The sequence below is a fragment of the Lepidochelys kempii genome, chromosome 1, assembly GCF_965140265.1.
Source record: "Lepidochelys kempii isolate rLepKem1 chromosome 1, rLepKem1.hap2, whole genome shotgun sequence".
NCBI classification, from domain to species: domain Eukaryota; kingdom Metazoa; phylum Chordata; order Testudines; family Cheloniidae; genus Lepidochelys; species Lepidochelys kempii.
The window spans coordinates 226,049,027-226,076,882 of record NC_133256.1 but is presented as its reverse complement, the minus strand read 5'-3'; the positions used below and the strand labels follow the sequence as shown (position 1 = coordinate 226,076,882).

Genomic DNA, 27,856 nt, shown 5'->3' with positions numbered 1-27,856 from the left:
CAGCCCAGTTTTGGGGCTTCAAGCCATAGGACTCAGGCTCTGTATTACTTTTTGTATTTATACTTACAAGTAGGGGTAGGATATGCATTGTAGTCACCTATCATGCCTCAAAATGAATCTCCTCTACTCTTGTACCAAATATTTTCTGTTACTTAATTTACTCATCCTGTTACTTAATTTTAGTTATTTTTTGCGAAACAGATCCCGGAGAAACAATTAACATGACTCTGACAGAACAGGATTATTTGTATCTGTAGAGTAATTCATACAGAAGTACTGTTGCATGGTTCACAGACTGTAAACATGTATTGACTGATTAAACCGTGTAGGTCATTATGTAGGGCGTGTCTATGCGACAAAATTATGTCGACCTAAGTTATGTCAGTATACAGCTGACACAGTAATTAAATAGCTTTTGTGTCCACCCTACACTCACCAGAAGTGTCCTCACCAGGAGCGCTTATACCAACTGTATTGTCAGTGTGGGGCATTGTGGGTTGGCTTCTGAAAGCCAGTAATGGCTGATGTAAGCAACACAGGGTCTACACTTACACTGCCTCGACTTAACGATGTCGACACTGACTCTGCAGCTCTAGGGAGGTGGAGTTATTAGATCAGCATAGCAGCAATTATGTCGGTGGGAGTGAAATTTTAGAGTAGACACTTACATAGTTAGGATGACGTAAACTGCTTTGTGTTTTGTGTGACCTAACTCTGTAGTGTAGACCAGCCTATAGCATAGACTCTGGATCTGATGTGGTAGGATAGGAATATGGTATAATTGTTTTAAGACATCAGAAAGCATCTCATTTTATTTTCTGCTTTAGGGATTAGTGAGAAATACTGAACTAATTTTTATTATTTTTATTTTTTAAAACCCACTGCTACTCAGTGTTTTGTGCGGGAAGCACTAAAATTTATACCTGCTGTTGAAGAGGTCAAGCCCCAGTATCACCTTATCAAAAGTAAGGTCGTTTTGATGTTGGTGAATTGCAGTAGTGCATTCATTTCTTTAGCACTTAGCCTCATTTCTTTTTACAGGGTGAAAAGTTGACACACTCTACAGAATAACATCCTGTTCCTTTTCAATATGAAAAACTTAACCTTTTCTGACAATCATTGTCTTATAGAAAGTAAACAAAAAAATTAATTTATTTAATTATATTTAATTGTAGAAAGTGATCAGTTTACTATGAGGTTGAGTCATTTTGAGGTATTGAAATGAAATTTAAGATTAATAGAATGCTGAGATATTAATCCTCTTGCAACAGTTCTCAGCCAAGATGTTGAGTTAAGGGATACGCTAAAGCTTTGCTCCAAAAAACTGCATTAAATGTGTAAGTTCTTACAGGCAACATATCAAACTTTGATTTGTTGAATCTGAGCCTTCCGATTCTACATAAAATTAGTTTTAGTTTAGTTTTAACTAAACAAGATCTCAGATAATTTAACCAATCAGTTTCAGCACTAACTAAATTAATTCCTTTTAGAAGCTGTTCTAAAGACTGGTTTAAATCTCAAAATTAACTCTCCAAATAAAATTTAATAGATTCAAACTGAAGAAGAGATACATAGATGACACAGTAGGACGGTCCTATCCCCAGTCTGACAGCCTCTGTGCTGTAGAGGAGGTTGAAAGCCTCAGGGAAGGAGAACATCCAACTGGAGCAGAGGGAAACGATCCCATAGATCCTCCCAGATGATGATGTGGTATCCTCTCGTGCTGAGGATACTTCTCTGAGGGAGGGAACTCCAGTTATTAGGAAGAGAGACAGGTGTTAGAAATGGGCGATTTGATCATTAGAAACATAGCTGGGTTTGCGATGATCTGGAGAATCGCATGGTGACTTCCCTTCTGGTGTGAAGGTTGTGGATCTCTTGAGACATCTAGGTAGGCTTATGTGTAGTGCTGGGGAGGAGCCGGTGGTCGTGGTACATGTAGGTACCAGCAACGTGGGGAAGGATAAGAGAGAGGTCCTGGAGGCCAAATTTAGGCTGCTAGGTAAGAGATTGAAGTCCAGGACCTCCATGGTAGCATTCTCTGAAAAGCTTCCAGTTCTACACGCAGGGCCAGTTAGACAGGCAAAACTACCGGGTCTCAGTGCGTGGATGAGACATGGCATAGGGAGAAAGGGTTTACATTTATTAGGAACTGGGGAAGCCTATACAGGAAGGATGGGCTCCATCTAAACCAAAACGGAACCAGATTGCTGGCGCTTAAAATTAAAAAGATCGTAGAACAGTTTTTAAACTAAAGGCTGGGGGAAAGCCAACAGGTGTGGAGGAGTATGTGGTTTGGACATCCCTTAGGGAATCTCCATTTATAGATCCTCCCCTATGCCCTAATAAGGAGGAGAGGATTGAAAATGATAAAATACAGGGAGGATCTGATGAGAAACAGTCAAATTGGACAAAAAGTCCTGTTCAATTACATCATGCAATAGGGGACAGCCAAAAAATGACAAGTTTTTAAAATGCTTATATACCAATGCTAGAAGTCTAAATAAGAAGATGGGTATTAAATGAGGATATTAATATAATAGGCATCACAGAAACCTGGTGGAATGAGGATAATCAATGGGACACAGTGATACCAGGGTATAAAAGATATTGGAAGGACAGAACAGGTTGTGCTGGTGGGGGAGTGGCATTATATGTGAAAGAAAGTGTAGAATCAAATGAAGTAAAAATCTTAAACGAACTAAATTGTACAGTAGAATCTCTATGGATAGTAATTTCATGCTTGAAAAATAAGAATATAGCAGTAGGGCTGTATTACTGACCAGAATGGTGTTAGTGACTTTGAAATACTCAGGGAGATTAGAGAGGCTATTAAAATAAAAAACTCAATAATAATGGGGAATTTCAACTATTCCCATATTGACTGGGTACATATCACCTCAGGAAGGAATGCTGAGATAAAGTTTCTTGACACCTTAAATGACTGCTTCTTGAAGCAGCTAGTCCTGGAACACACAAGAGGAGAGGCAATTCTTGATTTAGTCTTAAGTGGAGCACAGGATCAGGTCCAAGAGGTGAATATAGCTGGACTGCTTGGTAGTAGTGACCATAATATAATTAAATTTAACATCCCTGTGGCAGGGAAAAATCCACAGTGGCCCAACACTGTAGCATTTAATTTCAGAAAGGGGAACTACACAAAAATGAGGTTAGTGAAACAGAAATTAAAAGGTACCGTACCAAAAGTAAAATCCCTGCAAGCTGCGTGGAAACTTTTTAAAGACACCATAATAGAGGCTCAACTTAAATGTATACCCCAATTAAAAACAAAAAAAGTCAGAGAACCAAAAAAGAAAGAGTCACCGTGGTTAAACAACAAAGTAAAAGAAGCAGTGAGAGGCAAAAAGGCATCCTTTAAAAAGTGGAAGATAAATTCTAATGAGGAAAATAGAAAAGAGCATAAGCTCTTGCAAATGAAGTGTAAAAATATAATTAGAAAGACCAAAAAAGAATTTGAAGAACAGTTAGCCAAAGACTCCAAACATTTTTTTTTTTTTAAATACATCAGAAGCCGAAATCCTGCTAAACAACCAGTGGGGCCACTGGATGATCAAGCTGCTAAAGGAGCAGTAAAAGACGATAAGACCATTGCGGAGAAACTAAATGAATTCTTTGCATCGATCTTCACTGTTGAGGATGTGAGCGAGATTCCAAAACCTGAGCTATTCTTTTTGGGTGACAGATCTGAGAAACTGTCCCAAATTGAGGTGTCATTAGAGGAGGATTTGGAACAAATTGATAAACTAAACGACAATAAGTCACCAGGACCTGATGGTATTCACCCAAGAGTTCTGAAGGAACTCAAATTTGAAATTGCAGGACTACTAACTGTCATCTGTAACCTGTCATTTAAATCAACTTCTGTACCAGGTGACTGGAGAATAGCTAATGTGACAACAATTTTTAAAAAGGGCTCCAGAGGTGACGCTGGCAACTACAGGCCAGTAAGCTTCACTTCAGTACTGGGCAAATTGGTTGAAACTATCGTAAAAAACAAAATTGTCAAACACATAGATGAACGTAATTTGTTGGGAAATAGTCAACATGTTTTTTGTAAAGGGAAATCATGCCTCGCCAATCTACTAGAATTCTTTGAGGGGGTCAACAAGTATGCAGACAAAGGAAATCCAGTGGATATAGTGTATTTAGATTTTTCAGAAAGCTTTTGACAAGGTCCCTCGCCAAAGGCTCTTAAGCAAAATAAGCCGTCATGGGATAAGAGGGAAGGTTCTCTCATGGATTGGTAATTGGTTAAAAGATAGGAAAAAATGGCCAGTCTTCAGAATGGAGAGAGGTAAATAGTGGTGTCCCCCAGGGATCTGTTCTGGACCCAGCTCTATTTAACGTATTCATAAACAATCTGGAAAAAGGGGCAAACAGCGAGGTGGCAAAATTTGCAGATGATACAAAAGTCCCAGGCAGACTGCGAAGAGCTACAAAAGGATCTCACAGAACTGGGTAACAAAATGGCAGATTGCATTTATCAACATTAAATTTCAAGTAATGCACATTGGAAATCATAATCCTAACTATACATATACAGTGATGGGGTCTAAATTAGCTGTTACCACTCAAGAAAGAGATCTTGGAGTCATTGTGGATAGTTCTCTGAAATCATCCACTTAATGTGCAGCAACAGTCAAAAAAGCAAACAGAGTATTGGGAATCATCAGGAAAGGGATAGATAATAAGACAGAAAATATCATATTGCCTCTATATAAATCCATGGTATGCCCACATCTTGAATACTGCGTGCGGATGAGGTCGGCCCATCTCAAAAAAGATATATTGGAATCGGAAAAGGTTCAGAAAAGGGCAACAAAAATTATGAGGGGTATAGAATGGCTTCTGTATGAGGAGAGACTAATAAGACTGGGACTTTGCAGTTTGGAAAAGAGGCGACTAAGGGGGGATATGATAGAGGTCTATAAAATCACAAGTGGTATAGAGACTGTAAATAAGGAAGTGCTATTTACTCCTTCTCATAATACAAGAACAAGGGGCCACCAAATGAAAATAATAGGTAGCAGGTTTAAAACAGACACAAAGTATTTTTTCACGCAAAGCATAGTCAACCTCTGGAACTCCTTGCCAGAAGGTGTTGTGAAGGCCAATACAATAACCGTGTTCAAAAGGGAGCTAAATAGATTCGTGGAAGATAGGTCCATCAATGGCTATTAGCCAGGATGGGCAGGAATGGTGTCCCTAGCTTCTGTTTGCCCGAAGCTGGGATTGGGTGACAGGGCATGGATCACTTGATGATAACCTGTCTTTTCGTTCCCTTGGGACACCTGCCATTGGCCACTGTCAGAGGACAGGATACTGGGTTTGGTGGACCTTTGGTCTGACCCAGTATGGCCATTCTTATTTTCTTAGAATCAGAGTTCATTGAACTGTGTTGTAATGGTGCTGGAGCTTTTTACTTTTTTTTTTAAAGCTTCTTAGTAACTTAAGCACTTGATTGTTTACAAAAAGAAATAATTGGTTTTAATATATTAAAAGTATCTTCTGCACTTGTGGTTCCATTGTTGGGGTCGTATGATATTGTAAAAATGACTCCTATCTCTAATACTGGTGGGAGTGGGGGGAGACGCAACAAACCTCTTTTCTGTATAAAAAATTCTTGTATATATTTCTAGAGAATTTTGTTTTGAGTTTGCGGTTAAATCTATAAACATTTTTGTGAAGATACAATATGGGCTGTCAAGGTTCCTTCCCCACTCTGAACTCTAGGGTACAGATGAGGGGACCTGCATGAAAAACCCCCTAAGCTTATTTTTACCAGCTTAGGTTAAAACTTATCCAAGGTACAAACTATTTTACCTTTTGTCCCTAGACTCTATTGCTGCCACCACCAAACGTCTAACAAATATAACCGGGAAAGAGCCCACTTGGAAACGTCTTTCCCCCCAAAATCCCCCCAAGCCCTATACCCCCTTTCCTGGGGAAGGCTTGATAAAAATCCTCACCAATTTGCATAGGTGAACACAGACCCAAACCCTTGGATCTTAAGAACAATGAAAAAGCAATCAGGTTCTTAAAAGAAGAATTTTAATTGAAGAAAAAGTAAAAGAATCACCTCTGTAAAATCAGGATGGTAAATACCTTACAGGGTAATCAGATTAAAAAAACATAGAGAATCCCTCTAGGCTAAACCTTAAGTTACAAAAGGCACAAAAACAGGAATACACATTCCATTCAGCACAACTTATTTTATCAGCCATTTAAACAAAACAGACTAACGCATCCTAACTAGATTGCTTATTAACTCTTTACAGGAGTTCTGACCTGCATTCCTGCTCTGGTCCCAGCAAAAACAACACACAGACAGAGAGAACCCTTTGTGTCCCCCCCACCCCCAGCTTTGAAAGTATCTTGTCTCCTCGTTGGTCAGGTGCCAGCTTTAGCTTCTTAACCCTTTACAGGTGAAAGGGTTTTTCCTCTGGCCAGGAGGGATTTAAAGGTGGTTAGCGTTCCCTTTATATTTATGACATGGGCAAAATAGTTAAATTTATAGCCTTGATTTATAAGTTTTCAGAACATTTTGTGCTAAATTGGAGTGCAGAAGCTTTCAGTTATTCGATGCCTGGCAAACATTACAAGGTTCTTATATTTCAGAGATGACCAGTAAAGTGATCATTAGAGTGACAGATATGAACAGCTAATTTCCCCCTCCCAGTATGCTTCAGAAGTCACTCGAAGTGTCATGCTGCCCTATACTACATTTTGGTGTTTGAACCAAAGTGCACGTTTCCCCAACTTCATAAATAATGTTTCTGTAATTTGGTTTCAAAAGGGCAACATGTTTGTTGACTCGTCAGTAGTTTTTACATTTGGCCTAAAATTCTGCATGTCTTCTACAGTATGTATTTTAGATGCAATGAAACTGCTTTTTAATATATAAGAACGTGATTTACAAAGCAGCATGGTCATAGTAATATTGATTAAACAGTGTCAAATAGTAACTATTGTTCATCTTCTGTGATGTGACATGCTGAAAGTTGAGGCACCAGTGTGCATTTCCAATTTTACATGACTTTGGATAAAACTTCAAATTTCCCATTGTTTTTATTGATCATCAATTTGTAACTAACTTTTGGTTCCTTTTAAAATCACTTTGACAGTTAATACAAATTGCTGATTACTGAAACTCTTACACAGGTGTGGAAAAATGGCAAAGAGAATTGCAGAGAAGGAGTTGACTGACAGAAATTGGGATCAGGAGGATGAAACTGAGGAGGTAAAGGATTTTTTTGCATTTCCTAGCAAGATAATAAAATGCCTGTGACAAAGCCAACAGTGAGGTCTTTCCCTGAGGTATAGAACAAGTATGTGTGAAAGAGGTGCACTAATTCTGTAAAAGTGGATAAAGCTCAAGAAATTAAAGTTCAAGTTGGAAAAATTGAGTAATAAAAGGCCCCTCTGTAGAAGGTTTGACTCACCACTGGTGTGTCCTTTTGCAGCCACACATAGCAGCTCTAATGCCTAATTCCTCGTCTAATGCCCCCTGCCAACAGCTGCTGCAGCCCTTCCAAGGTCTCTCTTCTTGTGGCTTCGCCCTCCAGCCATGTCATATTTTAGTCCCACTTCTTCTGGGGTATGAGTACAACAAATAGCAGTCCAGTGTTCTTACAAAAGGGTCTTCAGCTACCAACTGTGGGTCCCGTGGTCCTCATGTCCTTCTCTCAGGGCTCTTAGTTGTGCTTATGCCTTTCTCAGGGGGGGCCTCACACCACCTTCCACAGTAGTTGTTAGGGGAACCCATGCCCTCCCACTACATTGGGTTCCAGTTCACAGATCCTGTAACTAGCAGGCAAAATCTGTTCCTTTTGATTCCTTGCTGCTGCTGTCCTGCTTATACTGTAACCTGTCAGCTGGTCTCTCACTTAGTTCACACTTCTGTCAGGGCCAGGACTCTTAGGGCTCTTCCCTGGAATCCTCCAGGAAATCCCCAACCAGAAGTATAAACTTAAACCAAATTCACGCTCCATGGACTTGACCTTTCATGTTTCTTTTATATTCCCCTTGCTCTATTTCTTCACTGAACACCTCAAAGAGTACACTCCCTGAAATTCCAGATCCTGCCCTTTTGTCAGGATTCCTCACCATTGGAGCCTGCTCCACACCCTAGTATTCTCTGTCTCTCTCCTCTCACACGGCTTTACTTGAGAGGATCCCAAGGCCAATTCTCCCCCTGGACTTTTGTTGACTCCCCCCAATGACTGCAGCTGCCACCTTCTACCCCAAGCTTCCTCTCTTTGTACTAACCACCCAGCTCATCTCAGCCCTGGCATTTATCTTTAATTGGGGATGGCCCAGCCTCCAGGTGCAGCCAGGTCAGTTAATTGGTCTTGCAGACCTACATTTAACCCTTTCAATGACAGAATGGGGTATATTTCCTATCACAGTCTCCAAGATGTATCAAACAATGAAGTTAATTGTTTGCTGTAACTTGTTGAAAAAGAAAATGAACAGTTCAAATGGCTTATTAATTTACAGTTTAAAAGGAATTCATGTTGGGGTAACAAACTCTTCTTTTTTCTAGCTTCTTTAGGGCAGAAGACAAAATAATAGTTCACATGTCCTGATTTAAATCCTTTTCAGGGGCTACTTTTTAATAGTATTATACAGTGATTAGTTCCTGCATTACACTTGTTCAAATAGGACTGATATATGTAGGTTATGGGGTTCACTAGCTATTTCACTTTCCTTTTGGTCTTGGAGAAGACTGTATTCAGTCATGATAAAAGGAACAAGGCCTCCTGGAGTTGATAGATAGCACCAAAAAAAGGCTGAATTTTGGTCTTGTGTGCCATGTAGGCTGAAGAAAATACACCTCTACCCCGATATAACGCGACCCGATATAATGCGGGTTTGCATACAACGTGGTAAACCTCCGACACGCTGCTCTGAGAGCATGTTAAGGGTGCCGGGCCGGGGCCAAGGGGTTGGATAAGGGGCAGAGGATCTCAGAGGCGGTCAGGGGCTCCCCCCTGCCCCCCCATGGTCACCTATAACACGGTGAGAATTTTTTTGTCTCCCGAGGACAGTGTTATATTGGGTAGAGGTGTACTTTAAGAAATCCTGGGACCTTAATCTGATCACCCCTCTAGCTATGTCGCTAGAATTACAGGAAGGGAACTAGCCTCCTCAGAAGCCCAAGTCCTTTTGCACAGAATAGAGGATGTTAAATTTATAGTGGGAACCCAAACTTGTGAATTTGTTAGAATGCTTAAGGGTTTTGAGCTCTTAAGATGCATGTGGAGTAGAAGAGCTTTTACGATACCAAGTTTGGTAGGGACCATTGCTTTGACTGCTTGAGATACAGATAGAAGTCATAGATAAAGCCAAGTACAGAACTTCTGTTCGAATCACACTTAGCTTCTATATGGGTCAACTTCAGAATTATGTTTCTTGTTATTTAACTTGGAACACTTTGCTTAGTTCCTCACTGACAGTGTAGGAGCAGTTAGCTACCAGTCAAACAGCACATTCCACCTAGATACAAGAATCAGTATTTATAGTGTCAGAATATGTTAAGACCTGCACTTTTGCATCATTTGTAAACAAGTTATACTAGCTTATGCAGTACTCAAAATGTGAAAACTTAGGCCAATAGAAAATGAGGGAAATCTAAAGTTACCAATACATTTTTGAAACAAGTTGTATTAAAGTCCTCCATTTATTCTGTGGTGGTGGTGGTCAGGTTTTGCCTTATAAATGCAACAGCTTGCAGAAAATTGGTGATGACTTACGGCCCGCACAATCTATATCTAAGAGGCCAAGGCCAAAATGAAGGTCACAAGAGTAGTAGTGCAGGCGGTTGCTAATGATTTGGGATTAACTTCTCCAGCATCAATATTGTGTAACCTTTGTTCTCAAAGAGCTGAATTTCTGAAGTAATTCATTTGCCATAATAAAAATGAAATCAAACTGGATTTGTGAGGAAGGGAAGTAAAATGAATGATATGAGAGAGATGGATGTGAAGGTAGTTTCAAACTTCCAGCTAACCACCCAAGAATCTGACAGCCTAGTCCTGTCAAACAACATATCTGGCTTTTTCAGCTTACTTTCCCTTCATACTGGAAAAGTGTTAAAGCACTGTCCCCAAATTGGTCTGCACTGTATCAGATAGCATCATTTTACAATAGTTTTATTTATGGTAGAATCTCTATTTTATGAAGTACTTGGGAATTGAGGAGTTTATAAAATTGAACATCTCAGAATTACAGCAGGCCTGGTACATCAGTTAATTGTTCAGTGATATGGTACATAATGAGTGATGACAAATGTAAAACAGCATGCCTGATTCATTTCTTTCTGAGATGTATTTCTCTATTTTAGGGAACTGCATCTCTTTGCTGCCAAATCACTCAGGCTCTTCAAACCTGTACAATTGCTTGAATGTCAGCTGAAGGATTGAAGTCACATTTGGCAGCAGAAAGATGACTTGGACAGCAGAAAAATTGTTCATATTACTAGTCATTCATAAGATAAATGCTCATAAAATCAATGTTCCTTTTCCACTATTAAAAACACACTTTCTTCCTTTTTCTTTATCATTTTATTCTCCACTTCTCGTTTGTGAAGCTTTGACCTGTGGGAGTTTGGCAATGTATCTTATTGTTGGGAGTGGTAGTTGTTACTGAAGCTGGGAGTGAACAACAGGAAACAAGTATTCAATGATTGCCTGTTCTGTTTTTTCCCCTCTAAAACACGTGGCATTTGCTACTGTTAGAAGACACGATACTGGGCTAGATGGACCATTGGTCTGACCCAGTATGGCCATTCTTATGTTTTTACAACTGCTGGTACGCAGAAGACTAATACCACTAGTAGGTTTCTTTCCAGGGTATTTTGACCCTGCATGTTCAGACCCTCACCAGGCATTCCCCAGTTTGTACTTTTCCTACAGGTGGGAACTTTCTCAGTGGCTAGTGAAGAAGTCCTGAAGAACAGAGCTATTAAGAAAGCAAAGCGCCGAAATGTTGGGTTTGAGGTAACTAACATTTAAGACTAATATAGTTACACTCTCAATCTTTAATACTGAAAAATGTGCCACCTGTGCTCTATTCATGATTATGTATTGTACATTTCCCCTGTAATTTAACTTGTATAGCAAGCTTTTTTAAAAGGTACTATAGTGGACACTGTTCAAATACAGGAATCTATGTTTGCTGCAGAAGATATTTTCAGTAACTGTCCACATAGCAATGGTTAAGGGTGGAATGGGATATAGACAGTACAAATGCCATGGTCAGAAAAGGATGAAAGTTCTTTAAAACATTTTGAATTTGCACTATAGACAACTAACTAGCATTTCTAAAGACAAAAGAAACCAAGCATTTGAATAGCTTCAGTTTTCCAACAATGGGAACATTTTGGAGATTTTAATAACTTAGTGTTAGAGGAGGGCTGATAAACTTGCCTATTATTAAGGTTACCAGACATTTCCTGAAATACTCTATTTTCAGTTGCTATAATGTCATTAAACTTTTAGCCATTTGGGCTGAAATTTCAGCCATTTATGAGGATGAGGTTAGGGGAAAAAACATTGAATTTTGCCGATGTTAAAAAATTCTGGAGACCTTTTCTGGAAACAGGCAGAAGGTATATGTGTGGGAAATAAATTTTTTCTATGTTTTTATCTGAAATTATGTAGTTCTAGGTTTCCATGTGTTCAGGAAAGCAGGTTATTAATGTTTTTTTAATGCAAGATACATTCTTGCTGTGGGAGTAGATCAAATTGTGTTTATCAACAATGCTAGTACAAAGTTTAATTACTAACATCATGTCTTCCTGCCTGACTTCCACATACTGTACAACATGTACTTCTTAAAATAGGGCATTTTCCTACTCATTCATTACTAATCCTGCAGATTTTGTTCTCAAATTTGTCTTCCTATTCTGATGATTTAGTTAGTTGTATCCTGATCCTCTCAAGGTGAGGTGTGTATATATAGGCTTGGAAGGACTAGGTTTTTATTGGTAAATGTCAATAAACGTCTTTCACCATACGTGTGCACCAATGCAAAAGTATTTGTCAATAATACTCCAAATTTACAGATAGTCAAAGTAAGGAAAAGTTGCTTGAAAACAATTTGATTTAAGGATATTTATTTTGTATATTTTGACATGATATTGGCAATTTTAGTGTTAATAGTTATAGAGCTTTAAGTTTTTGAATCAGCGTCTGTCATTAATTCTGACCTCCCTTTCCCCCCAATTTCCGACAACTGTGAAAATTTAAATAGATTTTAAAAATGCTTTAAAAAAACAGATCTGTTGAAATTAAAAAAATAGAATTCTGCTAAGCTTAGTTATGTACCTTTGTACTCATATTGTCAGTTGCCTGAGCCAAGGCACAGTAATTCTAAATATTTGTTGAAAACAAAGCATGTATGAACTGGAAGGAAATTGATGTCTGATTTCTGTAAATAGAGTGGTTAGAAAATGATTGTTTGTCAAATGTTGTAAACGACAAACACTAGTACGTGTTTGTTTTTGTTTTAAGGGATTCGGTACCATTCACAATTTTTTTTTTTTTTTGTTGGAACTGTTTTGCAGTAGTGCTTGATTAGTACTAAGTATATGAAAACATTTTTGTGGGTGAGGTGTGTATATAATTGGTTGTATTTATTTTATTTCATTTCAGTCTGACAATGGAGGAGCTTTTAAAGGGTTTAAAGGTTTTGTTTTACCTTGTGGAAAAGGAGGTGGTGGCTTCACTGGATTTGGTAATGGTACAGAAATGAAGTCTTTAGGAGGGCTGTCGAATGGAAGCAGTGGTATTTCTAATACTCCCTCTTTCACTAGTGTAAAGACTGCTCCTGAAGCACAGCCTGCATTTGGTAAGTTGACGAATACTTTTATTTGTAAATAAAATAACATTTATTTATAAATGAAATTCCAAAGTTATTAATTTGTTTAAGCTAAAGTGGTGGTCCAAACTTTAAGTGACGGTTTTTCATTGTAACAATAAAAGTAAGTTTCAAAAAACTCTATTCTCTGTTGGGTTTCTTACAAAGACTTTAAACAAGTGGGAAGGGCAAGTCATATACTCAGTTTGATCTCCAAATGTGACATTTGGAAACTAATTCATATTTGGGAGTAGATTAGGTAGAAGTTAGAGGCTTTCTGGAAAAAAATGAATGGGAATGGAAGACTGAAACATGGTATAGTATGCCAAGTTTTATGAATCCTGCTGATAAAGTATTTTCATTTTAATTTTGAATGTCTCATTTTTCCTAAATTCCACAACTTAGAGGAATAAAATTCAGTGAAAGTAACCCATCAGATGTGACTGCTTCAGTTGCAACTCTCATTATTGAAAGATGGATCAGATAGTGTTTAGATCTTAAGGGAAGAGATTTAAATGACTTTCAAACTATGCTGTTTTTTATTTTGTTATGTATAAAACATTGCTATCTACTTAAAATCAAACTGAGCACATTGAGAAATGTTACTTTAAAATAGTTATGGATTGCCCATCATAGCAAAGGGAATTTTCCATTTTTTTATGTAGCCATTATGGTGTTTTTCGAAGTAATGTTAATTCATGATTCTGGCCACCTGATTCTATAATTGTTTTCTAAAATAACTTGTGACAACGACTGAAAACCTATCCATAAATCAGCTACAATAATCTGAAACAGTTTTCTATACTGCAGTTTCCTATAGGCAAACTTGGTACTAAAGATAATGGGTTACATTTGAATCCTATCTTTTGTATATTGTATAAAAATACTTTTGGCTTTAGTTTTCTGGAGTCAAACTGACAACTTTTGGGTTTTCATAATGCTTCTGTCTTATTTCCTTCTGGTGATGGTGGGGTCATCCTTTACATTTTTTGTCCTTGAATGAAGAGCTAAAACAAATTTTGGCTATTTGCTCCATAGAAGCTCTAGGTGGAGCTATGGACATCTTAGCTGAAGACTGCAGGATAATTGATTCCCAAAGCTGTATGATTTTATGCTCTCTAGTGAATTGATCAGTAAGAGAATGTTTTATAAATAAGATAAATATAATTTAATATAGATTGTATATAAACAAATACTCATCCTAGTCTAGGCTCTTCATTATGGTACTCATTCAGTTTATTTTGAGATTATATTTTCCAGCACACAGGTCTTGTGGCTTCAGCATTTTTCCAATATTTTGGAAACGTGCACATCTTATTTTAGGATTGAATTCTTTGCATGTTCTCTGCTTGAAGATGGAACTTTTCATTTTGAAAAATTGGTTCTTCTTCGAGTAGTGTTCATAAGTTTATGGAGGAGATGGTATGATGGGATAACATGGTTTTGGTAATTAAATATTCATGGTAAATAGGCCCAATGGCCTGTGATGGGTTTTTAGATGGGGTAAGATCCAAGTTACCCGGGAAAGAATTTTCTGTAGTATCTGGCTGATGAATCTTGCCCATATGCTCAGGGTTTAGCTGATCGCCATATTTGGGGTCGGGAAGGAATTTTCCTCCAGGGCAGATTGGAAGGCCCTGGAGGTTTTTCGCCTTCCTCTGTAGCATGGGGCATGGGTCACTTGCTGGAGGATTCTCTGCTCCTTGAGGTCTTCAAACTACAATTTGAGGACTTCAATAGCACAGATATAGGTGTGAGGTCTTTTTTAGGAGTGGTGGGTGAAGTTCTGTGGCCTGCATTGTGCAGGAGGTCAGACTAGATGATCATAATGGTCCCTTCTGACCTAAATATCTATGAATCTATGAATATGGGTGCTCCACTGTAGGTGTATCCACATTCCTGTGCTTCAGATTGGAGATTTTAGATAGCAGTGCCCAGTTGGCCTGCATATGCGCTCTCCCTGTTGTGTGCTCTGTCTCAAGGCTATCTAGCGCTGCACGGGTGAGCCACCCGGAGTTCCTTCTCAACCACTTTTGGCCTGAAATGAAGCATTAGCAGAGTCCAGAATTTATTTCTGAACTGTACTTCCAGTATATACTATAGCTAGTAGAGTTTACGTTAGATTAATACTGTCCTTTTTCCTTTAAATTTTTTTGGGGGGGGATGGGGCTTTGAAAAGTTGTCTCCCTGTCCATAACTGATTTTTGTCATCTCTTCCCCTTTGGGAAGCGAAACCCGAAAAGAGGCATGGTCGGTTCCTTTGGGTTTAAACACACTCTGTCCTGCACAGAAGCTATTCCTGTCAGTAACAGCCATTCACACTGCGTTCACTGCCTCAGAGAGCGTCAGGTACCACAGAAGTGTACTTTCTGCCTGAAATTAAAATCCAGGGCAAGAAAAAACAGTCAACTGAAACTCAGATTCCTCATGATGGAAAGTTCCCTTGGACCGCCGCAGAACAACAGTTCCCAATGCACCCATCGGTGCCCTAACGACATCACACTCAGGTGGCTTCAAAGAGGAAATCTGGTGATTCTCAGAAAACCTCAAGAAAGAGAGCTTCAAGTCCCCAGACTAAAGAGTTGACCAGGAAAAAAAGATCCCTGACAAAATCGTCCACCTTGGTATCGACCAAACTGTGACTGGATACCCATGAAGCTATAGGCTCCTCAGGTGCTGGAACTGCCAGTAAGCCTAAAGATCTGAAGGGCACAGGGACGTCCATACCGTCAGAGGATAGGAGTGGTAGGGAGCACACTAGCTCCTCTAAAATGTCACTGTTGGAGTCAAGGAGAGCCTCAGTACCAAAAGACTAGAGCACCTTCTTCTAGCCACTCATCAAACCACAGAAGACTACAGGTACTGTTGATTCTATTGACAACGATGGTCCCCTCTCTGCAGACTTTAATGGTACTGATTGCTACCACGGTATCACAGGAATTCCATTTCTCCAAAGACCTATTGGTTTCAGAAACACCTGAATCCCCATTAGTTGGTACTGGCGTCACTGGAGTACCGATTACATCTTTATCCCCTGAATTCCCCACGGTACTAAGACACTCACCATCAGCCTCCTTGTCTGCTCCACCTCTATCTAGTGAAGAAGAGGAGGATGACTGATATATATTCAGGCTCAGTGCAAAGGTCCCCAGGGTAACGTCAAGAGACCAGTCACCTAGAAAGGGTCACAGAGCCACAGTATCAATATGACAGATAAGGCCTATCCACTTCTCACCACCCCAGTGACTGTACTGGGTCCCATGGGCAACCTATAGATACCAGTTCTCTAGGATCTTGAGAGTTTTCCTCTATCCTGATGTGAGACAATCTTCCTCAGCTTCCCTTTCTAGACCCCCAGATCTTTTTTTGGAACAGGAACTTTTGAGGACCAGGAAGCAGACTGGACAAGGAGATTCCTCCAGCAACAAACATCTCCTCATCCTCTCCAGGTGAAGCCATTATACCTCCACCACCAACCATGGTAGACTATGTCAGACATTTTCAGGAACTCACCAAGAGGGTAGTGGACTCGCTTCAGATCTCCCTCAAAGGGAAGGAGTCATTAGCTGATATTGCCCTTCCTATCAACAAGGCCCTACTAGACCCAGCCAAAACCATCTGGCAAACACCAGCCACAATACTGCCCACATGTAAAAGGGCTGATTAAAAAAAATATTATGTCCCCTCTAAAGATATGGACTCTATTTTCCCACCCACACCCAAATTCTCTTGTGGTAGATGCTGTAAATGAACATGGCACATGGCAGCACACTAAATCAACACCCAATGACAAGGACTGGAAAGACTGGACTTATCTGGCAGGAAATTGTACTCATCAGCAACCCTACAATTTAGGATTGTATTTCACCACACGGGCCTGATAATTAGCAATCATATCAATTATTTGAAACTCAGTGTGTCTACTGAATATCTCCCAAACGATCAGAGAGAGCCATACCAAGCCATCATTGCTGAGCATCAGCTTCTAGCAAGATCATCATTATAGACCCCATTAGATGTGGCTGAGATGGCTGCCAGCTCCATATCCACAGCAGTGGTAATGAGGAGAGCTTTGTGGCTTCACCTTTCTAGCCTCCCAAGAGAGGTCCAAAATGACTGTGGAGGACCTTCCATTTAAAGGATTCAAACTCTTTGCGGAAAAACAGATGAATCCCTCCACACACTAAAAGATTCCAGAGCCACTTTGTGTTCTCTGGGGATCTATACGCCTGTACAGAAAAGGAAATACAGTAAATCTCAGACATCACAAAGATCCTAGCCTGCTCAGTTCCCTCCACCCCAGAGACACTAGAAACCCCCAGTGGAAGAGACAACTGCTGCAGAAACCAAGACTGACAACTGCCCAAACCTCAACTTCACAACCATCGATGTTGAAACATTAGTTTTGATGCATAGGTCAAGGGCCCAAGCTACCACCCCACCCCCCATGATCAATTGTTGCAAAACTCTAATCTACATCCTTTTGGACACCACCTCGTTTTTGTTCTTGGTTGTTTTGGGTTTTTCTTGGTTTTTGGCAAAATTGGGAAAAGATATCAGACAAGTGGGTCCTGGAAATCATCTCCAATGGTTAATTCCATCCTCCTTACTTACCTACCTACCTCTCCGCCCTCCTTCAGGGATCCTTCTTATGAGCAACTGTTAAGTCAGGAAATAAACCCTCTCCTAAATCTCAGTGCTGTAGAACCAGTTCCCAGTCAGCACAGAGGGAAGGGTTTCGATTCAAATACTACCTGGTCCCAAAAAAGAACAGAGAATGGAGACTCATTCTGGGTCTGAGATCACTCAACAGATATGTAAAGACACAACGATTCAGTATGGTTACATTAGCAGCAATAATTCCATCTCTGGACCAGGGAGACTGGTTCTCGGCCCTCGACCTACTCGATGCTTATTTAAATATCATGATCCAGCCATCCCACAGTAGGTTTCGGAGATTCCTCTTTGGTCAAGACCATTTTCACTACAAGGTACTTCCATTCAGCCTATCATCTGCACCCAGGATGTTCTTAAAGAACCTGTCTGTTGTAGCAGCACGTCTTTGCAAACTAGGAATTGTGATATCCATATGTAGATGACTGCCAGTGCCTACTCCAGGCATGATCCTTTGATGCCCTATCAGCCATTCAAAATACTATAATATATTCATGCAGCTGGAACTAAAAATTGAATGTTCAAAAATCAACTCTAACTCAGTACAACATCTAGAATTCATAGAAGCCTTTCTTCCACTACAAAGGTTCAACACCTTAACTGTCTTAAATCAACACAATCCAGGCCAGCCCGCAGACCTCAGCCAGAAATTGCCTACAACTACTGGGGTACATGGTGGCAGGCACCTTTGTAATAAGTCACACAAGATTCCACATGCATTGCCTTCAATCATGGCTCAGAATGGTATATGCAACAGAGAGAGACTGAACAAACTGCTGTCCAGTCCTGTTCTCTCTTCTCTTGCCTCCCCCCCACCCTGGACCTGCTGGGCAGGGGGGAAGAGGTGACCGTCCCCTGGCCCCAGCCCCCCTGGACCTGCAGAGGACGGAGAAGAGGCGCCCCAGCCCAGCCTTGGAGCTGCTGCGGGGAGAGAGAGCTGGAGGGAGTCCTTTCTCTCTCTCCCTGCCATAGTCCCAGGGCAGCCTGCATCCCAAACCCCTCCCCTTAGCTGGAGCCCTCGCTCCTCCTGCACCCCAAATCCCTCATCCCCAGCCCCACCTCAGAGCCTGCATGCCCCCAGCCAGAGTCATCACCCCCCTGCTCCCCAACCCTCTTCCCCTGCGCTGAGTCCCCTCCCACACTCCAAACCCCTCAGCCCCACCCCCACCGCATGAATTTTACGTGCACCAAGATAGAGGTTGTCACACCTCCATATTGGTGTACATAACTAAATTCTTTCTGCACATGTGTGGGAAAAATCAGAGGGAACACTGCTCCAGAGGCAATCCTTGCAAATTACCTTTAAGCAAGTCTAACTTCAGTACCAGGCAAATCGGCCCTAGCCGTTAGAAGAGCTGTCGTGTTCTAGACAGGACTAAATAGTTCCGTTAGTCAGCCCAACTATTCATGGCTACTGCAGTCAGGATGAAAGGTCTCCCAGTCTCTTCACAAAGAATTTTATCGTGGAGAGCTTCCAGTATTCATGTATGTTCTGATCTGGCTGGCATTTCTCCACTGAGCAAAATAACTGCATATTCTACAAGTTTGCAAGAGGCCTCAGTGTCATTTTTCATGCAAATCCCTATCCAGGACAGTGGTAGAACAGCAGTCTGGTCTTCGGTGCACACCTTCACATCCCATTATGCCATCACTCAGCACTCTAGAGACTATGCTAAATTTGGACAAGTTGTATTCTAGTGTGTGTGTACATAAGCTCCAGTCCCCCCTCCTACTTTACAGCTTGAGTCAGAGTGGAATGCTCATGTGCAGTAACTAAAAAAAAAAAATGCTTACTAACATGCTGTAACTGTTCTTGAAGATGTGTTGCATATATCCATTTCCCAGCCTGCCCTCCTACCCCTCTGCATTGGAGTTGTCAGGCAAAAAGGAACAGAGGGGGCTTTGGAGCAGCTGGGCGACAGTGGTGTATGACAGCCGAGGGCTCTTGACCTGCCCCAACAGGTGCCACTCGGAGGAAAATGTCCTGTGACTGCGCAGGGTGTGCACACACTAAGCGTGGAATGGACATATGTAACACATCTTGAAGAACAGTTACAGAAGGATAGTAACCTTTTTATTTTCCCCTAATCCCTTGTGTTAGATACAGAAGAATGAAATGCTTTTGTTAAAATAACTTTAACCTAAGTCACAGACTAGAAATGATGAATGCTTGAAATTTAGCATGGACTTAGTCTGCCCTGATAAATGCCTTTATTTAGAGATATGATCAATTAAAAAAACAAACCTTCTGAACGTGCTCATTTGGTATGTTTTAAGCAAAAATTAATCCCATCATGAGATCACTATGGAGTCCCTCTAAATTCCTGCTCAAACAAGACAGATATGATTTACTACACTCTGGTTGCTCTAAAACAAGTGGCACAGGACAATTTGTTAAATTTACTTTAATAAAACACTCAAAGATTATCTAATAAAATTTGTTTTATCACTGCAGTATTTGTTTTTGTCACGTTCTAAAAGATTGTAAATTCTAGATTTTTTTAACTTTACAAATAGCTTTCTGTTGTAAAGGTATAATTATTACCCTGTAATAATATTATTATTGCCCTGTTACAAGCTTTGCTGAAAATTTTTGTGGCAAATAGCCGTAAAAGGTGGGAAAGTTCAGTTGAAAACCTTTTCAATATTAAAGCTATAAAACAGGCAATTAGAAAGATTCTCGTGAAGAGAAAAAATGTAAAAGCTAAAGTTGTTCAAAAGCAAAGTTAAGTTGCCTGTACTGAATGTATTCAGTATTTTATATCCCTGCCTTTCTGATTTAAGGGACTGATCTGGCTCATTGAAGTGAGTGACAGATCTTTTGACTTCAATGAGAACAGATTCAGATCCTGTGTGTGAAGATGAATATAACTACTGTATGTATAACATTGTGAAATATGCAGTTGTGCAAGATAGCCAAGTAAATATTGCTGTGTATGTAACTTCTGCATTTCCTGATTTTAAATGTGCATCCTTAAACTTGTAATAGCTTGGGTCTTTTTGTTTTTATTAGCTAATCACGTTGCATGCAGCAGATAAGTGACTGAAAACTAACCTATACCTAGAATCTTCCCTTAGTACTTTTCTACACTTCGCTTGGGGTTTTTTTTTGGTGGTTTTTTTTTTTTGGTAATATTATACTTTGTTTAGCTTTATTAATTGTACTATTGTTTTTTTGGAATTTTTGCCTCTTACCTTTAATCACTAGCCATACAATTTTGAAACTCCAGACTGCAAACACACTGGGCCTGTTTTAAAGCATTGTCTATTTACTTGTACTGCTCCACCTTTTGTTTTCCCTTCGCTCTTAAATACTGTGATGATACAAATTAAATTGAGCTCACAGAGCGGGCTAGTTGAGCAAGAATGTAGATGATTTGATATATAAACTTTGAAGAAAGTAAGTATCTTCCAGATTACCTTTTTTTTTTTAAATGACTCTTACTTTTTTCAATAGGATCCGTGACATCAAATGGTCCCACCACCACATTGGTTGAGAAAAAGGCTTCAGGCACAAAAGCTAATGGTGGCAGTCAACAATCCTCATCCTCTGGTTATAGTCAAAGTAAAATGTGCAGCTCTAGTGTTTATCACAAACAGTTAGCAGCTCTAAACTGTTCTGTGCGTGACTGGATAGTAAAGCATGTAAACACAAATCCCCTCTGTGATCTGACACCCATATTTAGAGACTATGAGAAATATTTAGCAAGCATTGAACAACATCATGGAAGCAGTAGTGATAGTGGCTCTGAAAATGAAAGTAACAAAACAACTGGAACTCAGTCTGTTCCTACATTTGGGACTTCGAAACTTCAGCAAGGATCAACGTTTTTGTTTAACAGCAACAAAACTGAGGATGAATCAGACAAGAAAACTGAATCTACATCGGAAAAGAACAGGGAATCACCATTAGGAGCTGCATCAAATGTCTCATTTAATTTTGGCAAGAATGTTGATAGTTCTGTTTTGGGTTCCCTTGGTTCTGGCACATTAACTAATTTTTCATTGTCCCCTGGGAATTCGGGTGTATTTGGAAAAGATGCAAACCAGGGAAAGTCTGTCTCCACGCTTTCCACCAGGGTGTTGGAAGCTCAGACAGAAAGTGGAAGTAGTGAGGATAAAGGTAAATATTGATTTTTTGATAAATTGAACTTTAGCTAATGATAGGCTTTGAATGTTGGGATGTAACTTAATATTCCAAGGCTTCTTCGTAGTGAGCTATTAAGTTTAACAAGGGCTTGTATAGGTTTATTCACCTTTTTGCTCTTATATTTTCAATACTGAACAATTGCAGAACTTTACCTCTAATCTTGAATTTCTCAGGCTTGCTGTCATGACTGTAAGAAACTGTAAAATTTAGGTGGATTTATACATTTTAATAGCATCTTTTCAGTATTACATAAGCAATATATTTGCCTACACAACTATTGAAATGTTATGATTAAAATCTTACTCGTGTTCATCCAGAATTTCAACCAAATTTATAATCCAGACCCTCTGACTTATTCTAATGTCAGATTAGTATATACCAAAAAGTGCACATTTCTCCCTGCAATACAAGTCTAATCACTGATGAAATTTAATTACATTGTAATCTCTAGCTCAAATTAAACCAAATGTAACTTTAACTGTACTGGAACCTGCATATCTAATTAAAGGGGCTGTAAACCACCCCACCCCCACCATTCTTAAAGGAATGAGCCCTTTTATCTGTTTTAAACACTGCTCCACATAATAATAAGTAATGGCACACAAACGTAGTGTGGTCCATAGTGTCATTTTTATAACCGTGCTGAATTTTAAATAGCACTGTCAAATACTGATTAAACTGTTATGCAAAAGTGTTTTATGTGTGAAGTTGGTAATTGGAGTACTCTTGGTTCCCTATACCTTACTTATTCTGGAACAAAATGACGAGTGATTAGTACTGTGAAAATATTTATAAATGTTTCCGTTGTAAACCCTGTCCACCATGTCTATCTTTTGAGGTTTAATATAGGAGGTGGAATACTATTTGCTTGTACACACCATTTCAGTCTATGCTCATATAAAAGTTACATAATCTAGGATTTGGGGTGGGGGGGGCGGGGAACAACTCACTAGAGAGGAGTGGGAGGTAGCTTCCCTTGTAGGTGTGGTGGGGAAAGGCCCTAAAACTTCAGTTTCTGTGGAATGTAAACTTTTGAACAAAACTGAGTTTCTGGTCTTTCTGAATGTGAACCAACTACACAGTGGTACATTAAAGTCTTCAAGCAGTTTCAGCCCCACAGCAGCACCCAGTAGCTTTGTCAAGCAGCTGCAGAATGAAACTAATAAAATTCTGGTCAGTTTCACAGCTGCTGTCCCTAAGTATTTAGGGATCAGTAAAACTACAAAAGATCTTGTCAGTTTCCTTCTGCTGCTGCTTAGAAAGTTGTGAGTAGCAGCAGAGGCTGGCACGGGATCCTGGTAGAATTCCTAGCAAGTGTGGGGAGGTGGAAAGAGTCCGAACTCTTACCCATTTTTAATCTGTTGTCTCTTGATATCATTGGTGTAGCTCTCCTCCCCTCCCCTAGACCTACCCCTAGAATACTTTTCAAGTCCTCCATATAACTTGTTTTATTGGGGAAAAACTACTCATGAATATCTCTTTACTTTCTAACTAAACCTCTCAACCAAAAAAAATTTTTTAACCAACCTTATTATTAAGTAGGTGCTATTCAAATTTCCAAAACTGAATATGCAGATCAGAATTATCGTAATTACATTTAGCTGGTGTAGCTATGAAAACACTAGACTTACTGACCCACAGAAGGTTTCTTATAGTTGCCTTACCTCCAAGACACAAATCAATTTAAAATAATTTGACAATCTCGGGACTGTATACGTGCACTCTAAATATGTATGTTTGTGTATTATCAATAATACAGTGCAAGGAAAACAATATTTTTTTAAGTGGTACCTGCACAACGTTGTTTTGGGTTGTATTAAACCATTCCTTTGTTTAAGGAGGAGAAGAAGAAGAGGAGGAGCCCCCAAAAGCAATTGTTAATGAGGTAAAGGAAGATGATGCCTTCTACTCAAAGAAGTGAGTGGTCATTTTTAATGTTTACAAGTCATAGTGGATACAAATAATGACTTTTTTTTTTAAAAAAAAATATTTTTTTTTAAAATTGAAATTGTTGGTTTTTATTTACGTGTTGCAAGTTCTGTACATTCTTCCTATTCTACAGTCCTGAATTGCTGAAATTGATGTTTTTGTCCCTTTTTTTAGTTTAATTGTTAGAAATTCAGATTTTACCTTTTTTTCCTGTGAAGTTTCATCTGAGCTCATCTATGTGGAATGTCTAGGGTCTTATTAACATCCTTACTGTGAGAACAGCTATTCAAACAAAATTGATGAGCAAAAGTTTGTGCTCTATTTGCAACCAACACTGTGTTCTGATATATTGCATTTCCACAGCTCAAGAAAGCTGAAATACTTTGACCAGCTGTACTCCTCCATTAGGTTTTGCAATTTGAAGTCGGAGACTTGTTCTCCTAAGTCACTTAGGTCCTTTTGACAATCCCTTCCAGAGGAGACTGGGCATAGGAGTCTAAAGTTACTCTTGCTTTTAAAAATTTTGGTCTGTATATGAAATAATAAATATTTAAGGTATTTGAAGTCTAAATAACTTTTCGTGGTTAACATGGAACCAAATTTGGTTCGAATTCAGACTTTAAGACTATTAAAAGAAGTTTCATTAAAATACAGTTTTAGTGCCCGATGCTCCAAATGCTTACGTAATGCTTAACTTTAAGCACGTGTGTCGTCCCATTGACATAAAAGGAACTATTCATGTGAGTGAAGTATGTACCATATTAAATCTTCGCAGGATTGGGGCTTTAAATTTAAATATTTTGAAGCAAGGTTTACAAAGTACAAAAGATCTTGTTTTAGGATAACAGTTTCTACATTTTAATTTAGTATATTGCAAACTCTGGGGTTTTGACTTTAACCATTAATATTTTCAAGTTAAGCTCTCCCATTTTTGAGCCTTTTGCTTTGTGGTCCTACTAAAATCTATTTTTATGCTTTAACTTGCAACCCTATAGTGTGTAATGCTGGCTGTTTTCCCCCAGTTTTGTGGTAAAATTAGCGTTTCAAATAATGGCCAAGGGTTTTATGTATTAAAATTTGTATTATTTAACTGCTTGTCTCAGGTCTTTATTTTATATAGCATATGGTCATTTGGCTTGCACTTCACGTATCATAAATTGGTGTTCTTGTTTGAAACTAGTCTCTTGCATATTTAATTTTATTTTGTTGAGAAGAATGAGATCAACTATCACAGATGTTTACTGAATGGGACTTAGGTAGCTCTTTCTTGCCAAGTTTTCAGTGGCCTTGTCTACACTACAGGGAAAATTTGATCTAAGCTAAGCAATTGGCGCTAATGTGGATAGCGTAACTCAAATAGACGTAGCTTAGATCTACTTATTGCAGGGTCCACACTAAGCGACGTCTATGGGAGACATTGTCCCATTGACTCCCCCTACTCTTCTCTTTCTGGTGGAGTACAGGAGTCGACAGGAGAGTGATATGCGGTTGATTTAGTGGGTCTTCACTAGACCCGCTAAATCAACCTCCAATGCATCAATCGCCGCTCCTCGATCCCCTGGTAAGCATAGATAAGCCCAGTATCTTCATAAAACTTCCGAAACTATTCAAATTTTCTATAGCCTTATTTTCCATAAAGTTTTAACTTAAAATGCTTTGTCCTTTGTTATAATAGTCAAAATGTCACACCTTTTTTGAGCATATTTCAAATGTAGTTGATAGTCAACAATTTATACTTAAAGCCTAAATGACACATTTTCTTCCTGAAACAACATTAATACAGACAGCTAACCCATGCTATGGGATCTATCATCCGGGTAGTTACATTATTTAGGTTCTTACTGCATTTTGTTGTGATCTGGGAGACTGGACATGTGTGGAGGGTTTTTTTGTTTTGTTTTTCTCTATTCTCGAATTATCCGGTTTAAATTATTTAAAGGACTTTAACTGTAGATCAAATCCTCCATTCTGTATTATCGGGGAGATTTTTTAAATTTGTTTATATATCTGCACATACTGTCTGACTTATTTTATAGGTGCAAACTGTTCTACAAAAAAGATAATGAATTTAAAGAAAAGGGTGTAGGAACACTGCATTTAAAACCTGCAGGAAATGAAAAAACTCAACTGTTGGTGCGAGCAGACACCAATTTAGGTATGTAACTTTCTTCTGAGTCTGTCTTGCTGATCCTGATAATGCTCTATAGTGAAATCTATATTGGTACTCTTCTTTTCTAAAGGATCCAGTGCTTTCACTGTAACTAACTGATAGTATCTCTTATTTGAGTACTTACACATATTGAGCACACAAGTTATGCATTTTTTAGTGTGATTGTCACAGTTCAGAGCAACTGCACCCGCTTTCCCCCTCATGGTCCACTAAATGCACCCATCCTAGGCTTCCAGCTCCTCAGCCGTCACCACTTAGGTAGAGACCTGCATGTGTCTTCCTCCTGACTGGCTGCACAGTTCTCCCTGCCTACACGGTGATATTCCCAGCAAGACAGATTACCTAAACAAGCCAGCATCTGCATTTTGCTTCTGCTTTGAAGGCTAGGAATAGCAGTAATTGCCAATTTTTGAAGTAACTACATAGCCCCTTATAAACAAGCACATTTATTCTTAAGGTGAAAGCATTACAGAGAAAATGTTAAAAATAATTTAAAAAATACATGCATACTAATACACTTTTACCAGAGATTACCTCCCAACTGCAACAGGGTTTCTGCTAGGAGGCAGTCCTTCAGACCTTATGAGGGGGTTTTGTGTGGTTATAAGTCTGTAACAGCCTTAGCTCAGAACTAGCACACCAATGAATGGATTAGTTTGTCCGTTATACAGCTTGGGTCTTTGATCTTGAGACCCTGGGAACAGCTAATCAGCAGATAATGGTCCTATCCTCAGGGCATAGCTTCAAAAGGCTGGGTTTTTGCATAACTGAAGGTGGGGAATTTGCATTCAGCTCCCCCTAGAGATTTCCCAGGCAAACCACTTGACACTGTCAAAAAATCCGTTCCTGTCTGGTATATTGTTCAATACTTAAAAACATAACAGTCCTTTGAAGTTCATATCACTTTCCAGGGTTCACATCAAGTTCTCCCCCCCGAGAGGTTACCTATAATCTTGGACTACCACAATATATAAATCATTAATTTAATACAATGGACCCCAAAGATACATAAATTTAATTCAGTAGGGTTTTCCAGGGATATGCCAGGAAATTGCCGTAACTGTCTCAGTGATTTTGATATAAATTGTGAATACTAGGGCACTAGGAAGAGGTAGAAATCCGGACTTTTGCATCTGGGTTGGGGAATGGGCTTGTTATTGGGTATGGATAGATCTGAATTAGATTTCACACTAGAAATTCCGTGCGTGTAGGGTGCTGCTGAGCTCTGGTGCATGAAAACCTCTAAGATGTAATTGGTATGGTACAATGGAAGACTGAATTTCCCCTCTCCCCCCAGTACTACTATAGTTTTGTAAATTATTTCCTAGGTTTATGAAAATTGTTCTTTTGTTTATGCATATTGCTGACTTTAAATTTGAAATTGCTCTAATACAGCACTAACTTTGAATGTGATTTTTTTTTAAAATCACTTAGTAGTTTAATGTTAACTTATGCCTGTTGTTTATAACTGAATGATACCCTATTTCCAGCATAGGTTGTATGAATGAACAGTGGTAACCATAAAAAATTATATTCTACTACAACATATCCAGTCCTATATTAACAGCTCCTGTATGTTTAGTGCAGTTTTTTTCTACTGCTTAAGGACTGTGCTTGATGTCTTGGAATAGTAGTTGCTACATTTATATAGACATAATGTGAACACTCAGATTTTGGTTTGTGTACTGCATTTCCTCATTTAGCTGAGGTTTAAGTTGGTCATAGGGACACTTCACCCTCCTAAAAACAGTCCCACCTGTGCTATGCTCAAATAAATTTGTTAGTCTCTAAGGTGCCACAAGTCCTCCTTTTCTTTTTGCGAATACAGACTAACACATCTGCTACTCTGAAACCTGTCACCCTAACACTGTTCCTTCAGCTTTTTTTTTGCTGTTCTCTTACTTTTTTTGGAGGGAGGGTTTCACATTTCTTTCCTTCCCATGAACTACAAGTCACTGACATTTTACCTCTGGCTAAGAGATGGGAGGTAGGCCCCTAGAGCCTTATGGATACTCTGTTGGTAAGCCAAGTATTTTGTAAAGCAAAGATAA

The 27,856-nt window shown here is 39.2% G+C and overlaps 1 protein-coding gene across 6 annotated transcripts in view; it reads left to right on the top strand.

Annotated features, from left to right (window-relative positions):
* NUP50 (nucleoporin 50) overlaps window positions 1-27,856 on the top strand; it is a 37,701-nt gene that overhangs the window by 2,674 nt on the left and 7,171 nt on the right. For 4 of the 6 annotated variants that reach the window (XM_073316153.1, XM_073316124.1, XM_073316133.1 and 1 more), the window contains 6 exons: window positions 7,183-7,261; window positions 10,938-11,021; window positions 12,678-12,873; window positions 21,014-21,679; window positions 23,545-23,623; window positions 25,672-25,790. In XM_073316153.1, coding sequence (XP_073172254.1) covers window positions 7,193-7,261; window positions 10,938-11,021; window positions 12,678-12,873; window positions 21,014-21,679; window positions 23,545-23,623; window positions 25,672-25,790 — 1,213 coding nt within the window. In that variant the 5' untranslated portion in view covers window positions 7,183-7,192. Of the gene's footprint in view, window positions 1-6,461; window positions 6,485-7,182; window positions 7,262-10,937; window positions 11,022-12,677; window positions 12,874-21,013; window positions 21,680-23,544; window positions 23,624-25,671; window positions 25,791-27,856 lie in introns of those variants that run through there. The other 2 variants (XM_073316143.1, XM_073316174.1) reach the window with 2 other exon arrangements.